General features: G+C 46.4%; 1 protein-coding gene across 1 annotated transcript in view; it reads right to left on the reverse strand.

Moving 5' to 3' along the window:
• Positions 1 to 13,195, reverse strand: part of LOC144769642 (uncharacterized) — a 1,000,462-nt gene that overhangs the window by 381,498 nt on the left and 605,769 nt on the right. Inside the window, exons 40-42 of the mRNA XM_078653818.1 lie at positions 7,640 to 7,839; positions 7,401 to 7,541; positions 237 to 423 (exon numbers count right to left, since the gene is read on the reverse strand). Coding sequence (XP_078509944.1) covers positions 237 to 423; positions 7,401 to 7,541; positions 7,640 to 7,839 — 528 coding nt within the window. The remainder of the gene's footprint in view (positions 1 to 236; positions 424 to 7,400; positions 7,542 to 7,639; positions 7,840 to 13,195) is intronic.

A 13,195-nucleotide genomic window follows, 5' to 3' on the forward strand; every position in this document is an offset into this window, starting at 1 on the left:
AGAGACACACAGGGGTATTTACAACTACTCGGTAGCGCTCCTTCTCCCCACCCAGGCTGCCCAACGCCGCCGTACCTGTGACAGCCACACTCCTCCCTCGGGAGTGTGGCACGGCGGTTCACGGGGTCGTTGGCCTCCTGGCTCTCCTCTGGTCACTTTTCCTCCTTCCCTTCCGCGTTCTTCCTCCGGACACTCGTTCGCCTCTTCTTCTCTGCCTCTCCGTTCACGCCTCTCACTTCCGCTCGCTTCCGCCTTCTCCTCCGGGGTGCTTACACACCCCGTGTACATGACTTCCTGCCTTTTGCTCAATCCGCTGTCGCTGACATCACTCGGGGCAGTGTCTTTGTTCTCGTTTGCATACGCCCACTTAAAGGCGCCGCTTTCTTCTCCTTCGGTGTGTGGGTCGTCTTCCCACTCGCCGGTCTGTGGATAAGGGTGAGATGTGCTTTCAGAGGTGCAAGGGTCCCACCATTCCTTCTTGCTAGACCCTACTTCGTTACAATACCTAAGTGTGTTTTCACTACCTATGAGACTTGATCTTCCCATAGGCCAACATGGGAAGGTACTTGACTTTACTTCAGGATGCAACACTTGATTGCAGTTGAGCAGCCATTCGATGTTTCCTATCACTGGATTCGCAGTGCCAAACCCTTTCCAATGATAAAGGTGTTTTGGGCAGAGCTTGCTTAGAAATGCCACTCTTAGTGGGACGGGTATGCCCAGACGTGGGTTCTGTGCTCTCCATGCCAGTGGAGTCAAGCTATCCTGGCTGATGAGAAGTGAAACCCCGAAACCGGTCCTAGAATGCTTGTTTCCAGTCAAGGGAGGACCTGGCCTAGCCGATCGGGCTGGACTGTTCCCATTGGGCACAGGGTCAAGACTGATTTTCATATGGCTGGGCTCAAACTGCAGTGACATGATGAGCAAAAAAACAATTGATTTTGGCCCAGATCTCTGCACTGGGGTGAATATATGACATTGTTCTGCATTCTGTCCATCAATTGATGTTTTTGCATTTGTCACCCCGAGTGGGTCGGGTATGCCTACACATGGGTCCCGTGCTCTCCATGTCACTGGAATCAAGCTATCATGGGTGATGAGGGGTGAAACTCCGAAACCGGTCCTAGGATGCCTGTTTCCAGTCCAGGGAGAACCTTGCCTGGCAGTCCAGGCTGGACTGTTCCCATTGCACACAACGTCTAATCTGATTTGCATGTGGTTGGGTTCAAACTGGTATGGCATGGAGAGCAAAAAAACGATGGATTTAGCCCCAGATCTCTGTATTGGGATGAATGTATGACATTGTGCTGCATTCTGTCCATCAATAGCTGTTTTTGCATTTGTCACCCCGAGTGGGACGAGTATGCCCAGACGTGGGTCCTGTGCTCTCCATGCCACTGGAGTCAACTTATCCTGGCTGATGAGGGATGAAAGCCCGAAACCGGTCCTAGGATGCTAGTTTCCAGTCCAGGGAGGACCGGGCCTGAGAGTTTGGGCTGGACTGTTCCCATTGAGCACAGGGTCAAGACTGATTTGCATGTGGCTGGGCTCAAACTGGAATGGCATGGTGAGCAAATAAAAGATGGATTTAGGCCCAAATCTCTGTACTGGGGTGAATGTATGACATTGTTCTGCATTCTGTGCACAAGCATGCCTCTCCAGATGTGGCCATTTTGTTTCCTCAACAATACAAAATAATAAGAGTGGATAGGGAAAAGAACAGAGGAGGTGGTCTACTTATTGCCACTACTCCGGTTGTTAATATCACTTCTTTAGAGTCCATAAGCACAAACAATATGGAAGTATGTATTTTTAAAATGGATGGTCTGTCAGGAGGAGTATGGAGAGGTGCACTAGTATACAGACCTCCTGGTCCTAAAAAAGAGTTTCCACACAAACTATTGGAGATTATTGCTCTGCATGTATTAGCCTCTGACTCCTTCCTTTTGTTAGGTGATTTTAATTACCATGCAGAATTACTACATGATACTGATGCCGAACAGCTAATCTCAAGTATTAGTTCCTTGGAATTTGTCCAACTGGTAACCGGGCCCACGCACATGGCTGGTCATACACTTGACTTATTGTTGACAAATTCTACTGAGATCACGGTTGAGTCTGCGTTACCATTATTATGGTCTGATCATTTTTCTGGACCACACTATCAATATGATCCCTTGTAAGGAAGTAGTATGGAGACAATCTTGGCGTAAAGTTACTTTACCTCTTTTTGCTGCTACTTTCCGGCCAACCCCACCCAGCCCTAATGACAACATCGACTCTTCTGCGATTTCCCTAGATAGAACTATAACAAACACTCTGGACAAAATTGCTCCTCTTACCAGAGTTACCCTTAAAGCTCGAGCCGCTCCCTGGTTCACTGACCAACTAAAGCTACTGTAGCTCTCCTGCAGGTCCGCGGAGCGTAAATGGAGGAAAACCAAAGATCAAACTGATCGTGTACCATACAAAGGCGTTCACCATAAGTACATGGAAAACATAAGGCATACAAGGAAATTATTTCTCCTTAATCGTATTGAGAAGGCAGCAAATTCAAATAAGGTGCTCTCCCAAATTCTAAAAGAATTCTCTACTCCTCCTGCTCAGTCTCAACTTTCTACTTCCCAAGACTGGATAGATTCTCTCTCAAAATATTTTGAGGATAAGATTATGGCTATCCATACTTCTTTTCCTGTGTTTGGTAATTGTAATGACTTGGGGAATTTTCCGTTAAATCCTTCTGATCCCCCTCATATATTGCAGGAATTTACCCAGTGTAGCTCTGCATAGTTGACTGAAGCCCTTATTAAAGTAAAAACGGGCTCACCTACTGAACCTCTGTCACCAAGAACCTTTCCTACGGTAGCCCCTGCGCTCCTAGACTGCCTCACCGATTAATTTAATAAATCTTTGTCAGAATCGAAATTTCCCACACTATGGAAAATCGCCAGGGTCAGGCCCATATTAAGGAAATCTACTGCAGACCCAAAACTCCTAAGTAATTATCGTCCTATATCGCTGCTTCCTCATTTCGGTAAAATGCTTGAGTTCTTGGTCAATAAACAGCTTGTTGCCCACCTTGAGAGCCATGGACTGCTTGACCCTTCTCAATCGGGTTTCAGGGCAGCTCATAGCAGCGAAATAGCTTTGAGGTAAATGATAACATCAGGTGGGCATTAGATGGAGGGCAGTCATCTATCCTCGTCCTGCTTGATTTATCTGCAGCGTTCGACACCATCTCCCATAGCATTCTAGAACGCCAGCTCTGGGAGACTGGTGTCAGGGGAAAGGCTTTTCGCAAGGCGAATAAGTACTGTACAAAAAGGGGGGTGAACAAGTGCACAACTGTTTTAGCAGTTTTTCAGTTTCACTATGTTTAAGTTTTGACAATTGTTGCGTGCAGCCCGGTAGCGTGGTCTGCCCTAGTTCCACGTGCTGAATTACACAACAAAGCTGAAGCGAGGTTACACTCCAAAACCGGACGCACAGCGTACTCCATGTTACTTTACAGAATACCACAAATTCATACATGTTTGATACAATTTATTCAAAATAGTCCAAAGTTCATCCATTTCTAATCTGTTACATGTGAGGAGCTTATGTAAAAACTGTTTCTAATCCGGCAGATACGCCAATCCAAGCTTTTTTCTGTCGCATGAGTCATACATAATTAATCCTTAATGGTGAATCTTTTTCAGTGATTGATCGTGTTTTCCCAATGCATTTCGGGCTATTTATAAGCCCTTCTTCAGGGGTTCACTACAAGTTGTAAAAAAACACCCATTAGATTCAGTTTTCGAACTTAAATACATGAAAAATATTAAATAATGCATCGTAGAAATTCAAATTACATTTAGCTGTGAGCTTCATAATTAACGTTTTCCCTCTATGCTCGAATGATGTACTACGCAAACAATGCCCAAGGAAGCCTTTCCCCAAACATCAACTTGGCCTCGTTTTGATCCATTCCAATTTAAAACACCCCATCCCAGTTTCCCAGCAACTCCGGCTTTAACAATGCTACCGTCAGACCGATAACCTTAAATCCAACCACGTCACCCGTCCTCCGTACCTTTATCCTCCATCATTCTAAACACCTCCCCGACCTGTCCACTCTTTCCGCCAAACGAGCAAAGCGCCCACTGATGCTATCCTCCTTCTTAACTGGTATGACATGGCTCCTCCCCTTAATCCAACCAATTTCTACAATCCCGCAACAATGCACCTCCCTCATTCCTACAAGTCCCATAAGGATGCGTGTTAAACTACTCCATCACATAGTTGGTAAATAAATTCATGATTATATTAACCCTCCTTCTGCATGCTTCTTCAGGCATCACATGAATACCCCGCCCTCCCTTAGATGTTTACTCGTACATCAATCATGAAATTCCACATTTCAGTTTTTCTCATAAAGCAATTGTATAAACGCATTACACACATTACCACATGTGTTGAATTACACACTAAATGTACATGTACATTCCAAACCAAATCTGTCCATCGTGTTGATTTTCAACGTGATTCCCATATTACCCATTCTGAAGGATAGATGGTGTTGCTTCACATGCAACTTAATTGCAGTTTTATCACGAGTTATCCACGGGTGCAACTTGTTGAAGGTGCAGATGTGTTTCAATGAAAAAAAGGAGGGTTAACAAGTGAACACCTGTTTTTGCAGTTTTTCAGTTTCACTAAGTTTAGGTTTTGACAATTGTTTGCATATGGCTGTGGTCAAACTGGAATGGCGTGGTGAGCAAAAAAAGATGGATTTACGCCCAGATCTCTGTACTGCGGTGAATGCATGACATTGTACTGCATTCTGTCCATCAATTGTTGTTTTTGCATTTATCACCCTGAGTGGGAGGCGTATGCCCAGACGTGGGTCCGTGCTCTCCATGCCACTGGAGTCAAGCTATTGTGGCTGATGAGGGGTGAAACCCCAAAACCGGTCCTAGGATTCTTGTTTCCAGTTCAGGGAGGACCTGGCCTAGTAGTTCAGACTGGACTGTTCCCATTGAGCACAGGGTCAAAACTGATTTGCAGATGGCTGGGTTCAACCGGAAATGGCATGGTGAGTAAAAACCCGATGGATTTAGGCCCAGATCTCAGTACTGCGGTGAATGTATTGTTCTGCATTCTGTTCTTCAATTGTTTTTGCATTTGTCACCCAGAGTGGGACAGGTATGCCCAGACGTGGGTCCGTGCTCTCCAGGCCACTGGAGTCAAGCTATTGTGGCTGATGAGTGGTGAAACCCCGAAACCGGTCCTAGATGCTTGCTTCCAGTCCAGTGAGAACCTGGCCTGGCAGTTCATGCTGGACAGTTCCCATTGAGAACAGGGTCAAGACTGATTTTCATATGACTGGGTTCAAATTGGAATTGTATGGTGAGCAAAAAAACAATGGATTTAGGCCCAGATCTCTGTACTGCGGTGAATGTAGGATATTTTTCTGCATTCTGTCCATCAGTTGTTGTTTTTGCACTTATAGAATATGGGCATTTCTATGTTCTAAATCTCTTTGTGTGCCTTGGACCTGGCTCTGATGATCGATACCGGAGGCCAGGAGAGCTCAACTGCACATTCCCCAAAGGCAGCTATAAACTATAGGCAGGCTCTGGAATACCAGACCCTATGCCATTTGAGGGCTGAGTGGAATAGATTGCTAGGGGCTGTTGGGACACTTAGCCTCTAGGGGCCGGATCGTGGCCCCACTAAAGTTTAAGATCTGCATTACACGGCCCCATGGCAGACAGGCCTGAAATTTAGAAGAGACATCTGTGGTTCAAAGGTAAACCACCTGAACCACCTCCAACTTCAAAGGTACACTTTAATATAACTACTGGTACCATGCTTCAGCAAAGCAGAGATACGCTTGTGGGAACGTGGGACCTGAGAACCCAGACTGAGTGGTGCACACTGTCAGAGGTATCTGTTGTGCACATGAAGGATAACTGTCCAAATAGTGGCTGGCCTGGGCTGAAGACCTGCTGAAGTGTGGCGCCCTGAAGTGTGCTCGCCAAGGGTCTGCCGGCGGGCCTCATGTTCTCTCAGAGATCTCAGGGATATCAAAGTTCTTCTACGAGGGGCCTACGAGGGACATACACCATCTACCTGTTTCTTCTGGAGAGCGGAGCCCTCGCAAGTACCTATTTTATTTGCTGAATTCCAACTGTCAGCGAGGCATTGGCACTGGACCGAGGACCTTGTCTGGAGAACGGATTGCCTAGTGCAGAGTCCCAGAAACCTTGCCCACATCAAAGGTATGTGGTTTCTGTACTTCAGGGAACCCAACATTCAAAAGCGCTTTGTTGGTGGTGAGTGGATTCACCGGTTGTGGGATCCGTGCGGCCTGCTTCCTCATTCATGCCGCATCTCTCTTGTGCGTCAAGCAACTGCAAGCTCATTACCTGCGGTGTCCGATTCACAAGGTGCGATCCTCGGAGGTGGGGGTGTACCCATAGTAGTGCCTCATTCTACCTTATTTGGCTGTGCGGAACTTGCACCTGTGTGTGTGTGACCATATTGGTCTGGTGTAACCCAAATCAGTGTGCAGCAGAGATTGAGCCTTATTCAAAGGGAGGTACGGAATTTGCAACTCTTCATTTTGGGTGACCGGAATTTCCTAGTGCAACCCCTATCAAAGTGCACAGGTCATTGTACCTCATTTCCAGGGAGATACGGAATTTGCAACTCTTTGTGTGTGACTTGAAGTGTCAGGTGCGACATATTCAACGTGTTCCAGACATTATGCCCGGACTCCCTGGGTACTACTCCGATCAACGTGTACCTGACGGGGTGCCTTCTGCATCAGAGATGCTCCCTGCGTTATTCCCCATTTATCCTTGCCTCCTTTCCTGACCCTTATCTCAGCGGACCAACTGGCTTCTCCTCACCTGGATCCCCCCAAAGATGTCGTGGCACCAGGTAGAAGCGAGAGAGATTGACTGGGCTGGAAGAACGCCTCTGAGACAGTATGGAAGTGGGTCAAGAGATTGCATGACTTCTTTATGTTTTGAGACCTGTGGGTGACTTCCTGAGCGGTGGCTAAACTTTCTTTACCTGTTTCTGAGAACCCAGACTAAGTGGGACCTGGGGATCTTCTATCCAAGGTCATAGGACAATCTGGGTGAACAGTAAGGCAGAGTGAGGTTTGGGCCGCTCAGTCTGCAGAGTGTTATCAATTGACCTGGTGATTATCAGTGCACCATATTAGGGTGCTGAGTGTAAATGAGAACGATCTGGCTGGTATCAGTGGCAATGCAAGTGGTGCGGAGTGAGCGTGTGTGTGTGGGAGTGATGAGGTGTATGCCGCCGATGTTTCACAAGATTGGCTGGCGGTGTAGTTTTATACATTGATTTCATACCAAAAGCACTTCCCATTTGACACTGGTTTTTACCTGCGTGGCTCTGGTCCGCGATGTTGTAAAAAAGTGATCTAATTCATCACTGGCGCAGTTGAAATCTTCACATAAGAGGCCACCTGTGGCGAGGCAAGTACATGCTTGCTTGCAGTCCGCAGATAGAACTGTTTCATCAGGCTGTAAAATGGCGGTAGAGAATGTTACAATACTCTCACTTACCCTCACACATATTTTTAACAAGGATAGTAGGTCTATGGAGTAGCAAATCAACGTACATTGTAGTATTTCCCATCCTCGAAGCAGCCGCACTTGTCCATGGAGACACATCCCTTGCCATCGAAGAAAAATCCATCATTGCATTCACAGCCCTCCGCACAAGTTGTTGGGCACTGAGGCATGTCTGTGATTCCGGCACAAGATGTGGAACAGATATCCGCACACATTGCATAGTGGCTGTTTGATGGACAACTTAGATCTGGAGTAAGAAATCACGCAACATGCATGATGCATGGATGTCTGACAAGCATTAGTGTCTTAGCGAGACATTGAGGAAAAGGCAAACCTATAAGAAGCAGGGATTTTGACTAACTTAGTGACTTTAAAAGGTTAGGTACTGACATACTTTGTGCAGCAGAGCTTGGCTGACATCTATGGAAACAAAGACTCCTCACTAGTGGAAAGTTGGAAGTTACAAGCATCTAACATGATTCAACCTGCCCCAGTACTCTGGCCAGTCAGATGCATCATCTACCTGTGGATCTCTGGATTTCATTACAGTCTGGGGAACAGCTCATGTCCTTGTTTCTCAGGGAATGGAGAAGTGAGCTATTTGGAGGAATAACAGGTTAAAAGTTGATAAATGGGGGAAAGTAAATTAAGAAATTGTCTATGGCAGAGGACTAGAAAAAAAACATTATATGATGGGGAATGGAGATAAATGCCCTATGTGGTGGGAGAATCGAAGCAAGCATCATTAATTAAGTGTCGGTGGTAATGGAACGTTCCACACTTTCCGGATGAAGTGAAGCATAGGAAGTGATGGAGAAAGTTCTACCAGATAATGTAACACTTGCTCCAGATTGGAAGATGCCTCATTACTAGCCAACAATAAATCAGGACAAAGAAATGTGTTATGTGGCGAGGGATTGGATGCATGGAAACAAGCAACCTGGAGTAAAAATGGAATCCAGACATTGGGTGTTGTGGTGGGAACACTATGATGGACACTGAAGACAAAACAATTGAGGTATATGATAATGGAATGAAGGCATGGAAATCAGCTAAGTGGTGGGAGGAACTGGGAAATGTGCGTGGTTTGGAGTTGGGAGGTAAGGAAAATGCTATGATTTTTGAGAAAATACCACATTCGGAGAGGAATCCTCTACAGGCTTTATTTCTCAATGAGGACAGTATGGTGGATGAATATGTTGGTGCATTCTCTTCTTTTGTATAGCATTTCCCCCCCCCCCCAAATCAGGGGATTACATTACGATCCAGCCATAAATCAGAACTAAGAAACTAGTTATGTAAGCGACAGACAAGGAAAATGGGTCCTTCTGTGGGAACACAGAGAACAAGCATTTGCAATGCAATAGGTCTCGCATTATGAAAGTTTGAGCTATTGGTCTTGTAAATGACAATTTTTTTATTTTTGTGTTGATTTTGAAAATAGCTAAATTAATAGCTTTGTCATTTTCAATGCCAATAGTTATAACTTTCGCACATGTGACGACTATAGCATTTGTAATGCAACATGTTTTGTATTTACGTGACTTAGATGTATTGATATTACAAATAGCAACGGCTTTTCATTTTTTTAAATAATTAATACTTAAATAAAAGTGATTGTAATTTATATTGGCAATAGCTTAAACTTTTGTAAATAACGTTTGTGAAGATTATGTTCAGTGTATTTTATTGTGATGAAAATCCAAGAACAGAAGTGAAATATCATCTTTTTGTGACATTTGTAATAAAGCTTGAAACATTGAGAGAACATAATTGAACCAGTTGTTGTTGAATGGTTGCACAGATTGAAGCTGGGATTGCGCTGAGTGATGTTGGGATTGCACTGAGTGATGCTGGGATTGCGCTGAGTGGTGCTGTGGTGGTGCTGAGTGGTGCTGTGGTGGTGCTGAGTGGTGCTGTGGTGGTGCTGAGTGGTGCTGTGGTGGTGCTGAGTGGTGCTGTGGTGGTGCTGAGTGGTGCTGTGGTGGTCCTGAGTGGTGCTGTGGTGGTGCTGAGTGATGCTGTGGTGGTGCTGCTGAGTTCTCTCTGCAACTGCACTCTGCAACTGCACTCTGCAACTGCACTCTGAATCTGCACTCTGAAACTGCACTTTGAATCTGCACTCTGAATCTGCACTCTGAATCTGCACTCTGAATCTGCACTCTGCACTCTGCACTCTAAATGTGCACTCTGCACTCTGAATCTGCACTCTGAATCTGAACTCTAAATGTGCACTCTGCACTCTGAATCTGCACTCTAAATGTGCACTCTGCACTCTGAATCTGCACTCTGAATCTGCACTCTGCACTCTGAATCTGCACTCTGCACTCTGAATCTGCACTCTGCACTCTGAATCTGCACTCTGAATCTGCACACTGAATCTGCACTCTGAATCTGCACTCTGCACTCTGAATCTGCACTCTGAATCTGCACTCTGAATCTGCACTCTGCACTCTGAATCTGAATCTGCACTCTGAATCTGCACTCTGCACTCTGCACTCTGAATCTGCACTCTGCACTCTGAATCTGCACTCTGAATCTGCACTCTGAATCTGCACTCTGAATCTGCGCTCTGCACTCTGAATCTGCACTCTGCACTCTGAATCTGCACTCTGAATCTGCACTCTGAATCTGCACTCTGCACTCTGAATCTGCACTCTGCACTCTGAATCTGCACTCTGCACTCTGAATCTGCACTCTGAATCTGCACTCTGAATCTGCACTCTGAATCTGCACTCTGAATCTGCACTCTGCACTCTGAATCTGCGCACTAAATCTGCACTCTGAATATGCACTCTGAATCTGCACTCTGCACTCTGAATCTGCACTCTGCACTCTGAATCTGCACTCTGCACTCTGAATCTGCACTCTGAATCTGCACTCTGCACTCTGAATCTGCACTCTGCACTCTGAATCTGCACTCTGAATCTGCACTCTGCACTCTAAATCTGCACTCTGAATCTGCACTCTGCACTCTGAATCTGCACTCTGCACTCTGAATCTGCACTCTGCACTCTGAATCTGCACTCTGCACTCTGAATCTGCACTCTGAATCTGCACTTTGCACTCTGAATCTGCACTCTGCACTCTGAATCTGCACTCTGCACTCTGCACTCTGAATCTGCACTCTGCATTCTGAATCTGCACTCTGAATCTGCACTCTGCACTCTGAATCTGCACTCTGCACTCTGAATCTGCACTCTGCACTCTGAATCTGCACTCTGAATCTGCACTCTGAATCTGCACTCTGAATCTGCACGCTGCACTCTGAATCTGCACTCTGCACTCTGAATCTGCACTCTGAATCTGCACTCTGAATCTGCACTCTGCACTCTGAATCTGCACTCTGCACTCTGAATCTGCACTCTGCACTCTGAATCTGCACTCTGAATCTGGACTCTGAATCTGCACTCTGCACTCTGAATCTGCACTCTGCACTCTGAATCTGCACTCTGCACTCTGAATCTGCACTCTGTATCTGCACTCTGCACTCTGAATCTGCACTCTGCACTCTGCACTCTGAATCTGCACTCTGCACTCTGAATCTGCACTCTGCACTCTGAATCTGCACTCTGAATCTGCACTCTGCACTCTGAATCTGCACTCTGCACTCTGAATCTGCATTCCGCACTCTGAATCTGCACTCTGAATCTGCACTCTGAATCTGCACTCTGAATCTGCACTCTGCACTCTGAATCTGCACTCTGCACTCTGAATCTGCACTCTGAATCTGCACTCTGCACTCTGCACTCTGAATCTGCACTCTGCACTCTGCACTCTGAATCTGCACTCTGAATCTGCACTCTGAATCTGCACTCTGCACTCTGAATCTGCACTCTGCACTCTGAATCTGCACTCTGCACTCTGAATCTGCACTCTGAATCTGCACTCTGAATCTTCACTCTGAATCTTCACTCTGAATCTGCACTCTGAATCTGCACTCTGAATCTGCACTCTGCACTCTGAATCTGCACTCTGCACTCTGAATCTGCACTCTGCACTCTGAATCTGCACTCTGAATCTGCACTCTGCACTCTGAATCTGCACTCTGCACTCTGAATCTGCACTCTGCAATCTGAATCTGCACTGCACTCTGCACTCTGCACTCTGCACTCTGAATCTGCACTCTGCACTCTGAATCTGCACTCTGCACGCTGCACTCTGAATCTGCACTCTGCACTCTGCACTCTGAATCTGCACTCTGAATTTGCACTCTGCACTCTGAATCTGCACTCTGCACTCTGAATCTGCACTCTGAATCTGCACTCTGCACTCTGAATCTGCACTCTGCACTCTGAATCTGCACTCTGCACTCTGCACTCTGAATCTGAACTCTGCACTCTGAATCTGCACTCTGCACTCTGAATCTGCACTCTGCACTCTGAATCTGCACTCTGAATCTGCACTCTGAATCTGCACTCTGAATCTGCACTCTGAATCTGCACTCTGAATCTGCACTCTGCACTCTGAATCTGCACTCTGCACTCTGAATCTGCACTCTGAATCTGCACTCTGAATCTGCACTCTGCACTCTGAATCTGCACTCTGCACTCTGAATCTGCACTCTGAATCTGCACTCTGCACTCTGCACGCTGAATCTGCACTCTGCACTCTGCACTCTGAATCTGCACTCTGAATCTGCACTCTGAATCTGCACTCTGCACTCTGAATCTGCACTCTGCGCTCTGAATCTGCACTCTGCACTCTGAATCTGCACTCTGAATCTGCACTCTGAATCTGCACTCTGAATCTTCACTCTGAATCTGCACTCTGAATCTGCACTCTGCACTCTGAATCTGCACTCTGAATCTGCACTCTGAATCTGCACTCTGAATCTGCACTCTGCACTCTGAATCTGCGCTCTGCACTCTGAATCTGCACTCTGCACTCTGAATCTGCACTCTGCACTCTGAATCTGCACTCTGAATCTGCACTCTGCACTCTGAATCTGCACTCTGAATCTGCACTCTGCAATCTGAATCTGCACTGCACTCTGCACTCTGCACTCTGCACTCTGAATCTGCACTCTGCACTCTGCACTCTGAATCTGCACTCTGCACTCTGAATCTGCACTCTGCACGCTGCACTCTGAATCTGCACTCTGCACTCTGCACTCTGAATCTGCACTCTGAATCTGCACTCTGCACTCTGAATCTGCAGTCTGCACTCTGAATCTGCAGTCTGCACTCTGAATCTGCACTCTGAATCTGCACTCTGAATCTGCACTCTGCACTCTGAATCTGCACTCTGCACTCTGAATCTGCACTCTGCACTCTGAATCTGCACTCTGCACTCTGCACTCTGAATCTGCACTCTGAATCTGCACTCTGAATCTGCACTGCACTCTGAATCTGCACTCTGTATCTGCACTCTGAATCTGCACTCTGCACTCTGAATCTGCACTCTGCACTCTGAATCTGCACTCTGAATCTGCACTCTGCACTCTGAATCTGCACTCTGAATCTGCACTCTGCAATCTGCACTCTGAATCTGCTCTCTGCATCTGCACTCTGAATCTGCACTCTGAATCTGCACTCTGAATCTGCACTCTGCACTCTGCACTCTGAACTCTGAATCTGCACTCTGAATCTGCACTCTGCACT

The sequence above is a fragment of the Lissotriton helveticus genome, chromosome 7, assembly GCF_964261635.1.
Source record: "Lissotriton helveticus chromosome 7, aLisHel1.1, whole genome shotgun sequence".
NCBI lineage: Eukaryota > Metazoa > Chordata > Amphibia > Caudata > Salamandridae > Lissotriton > Lissotriton helveticus.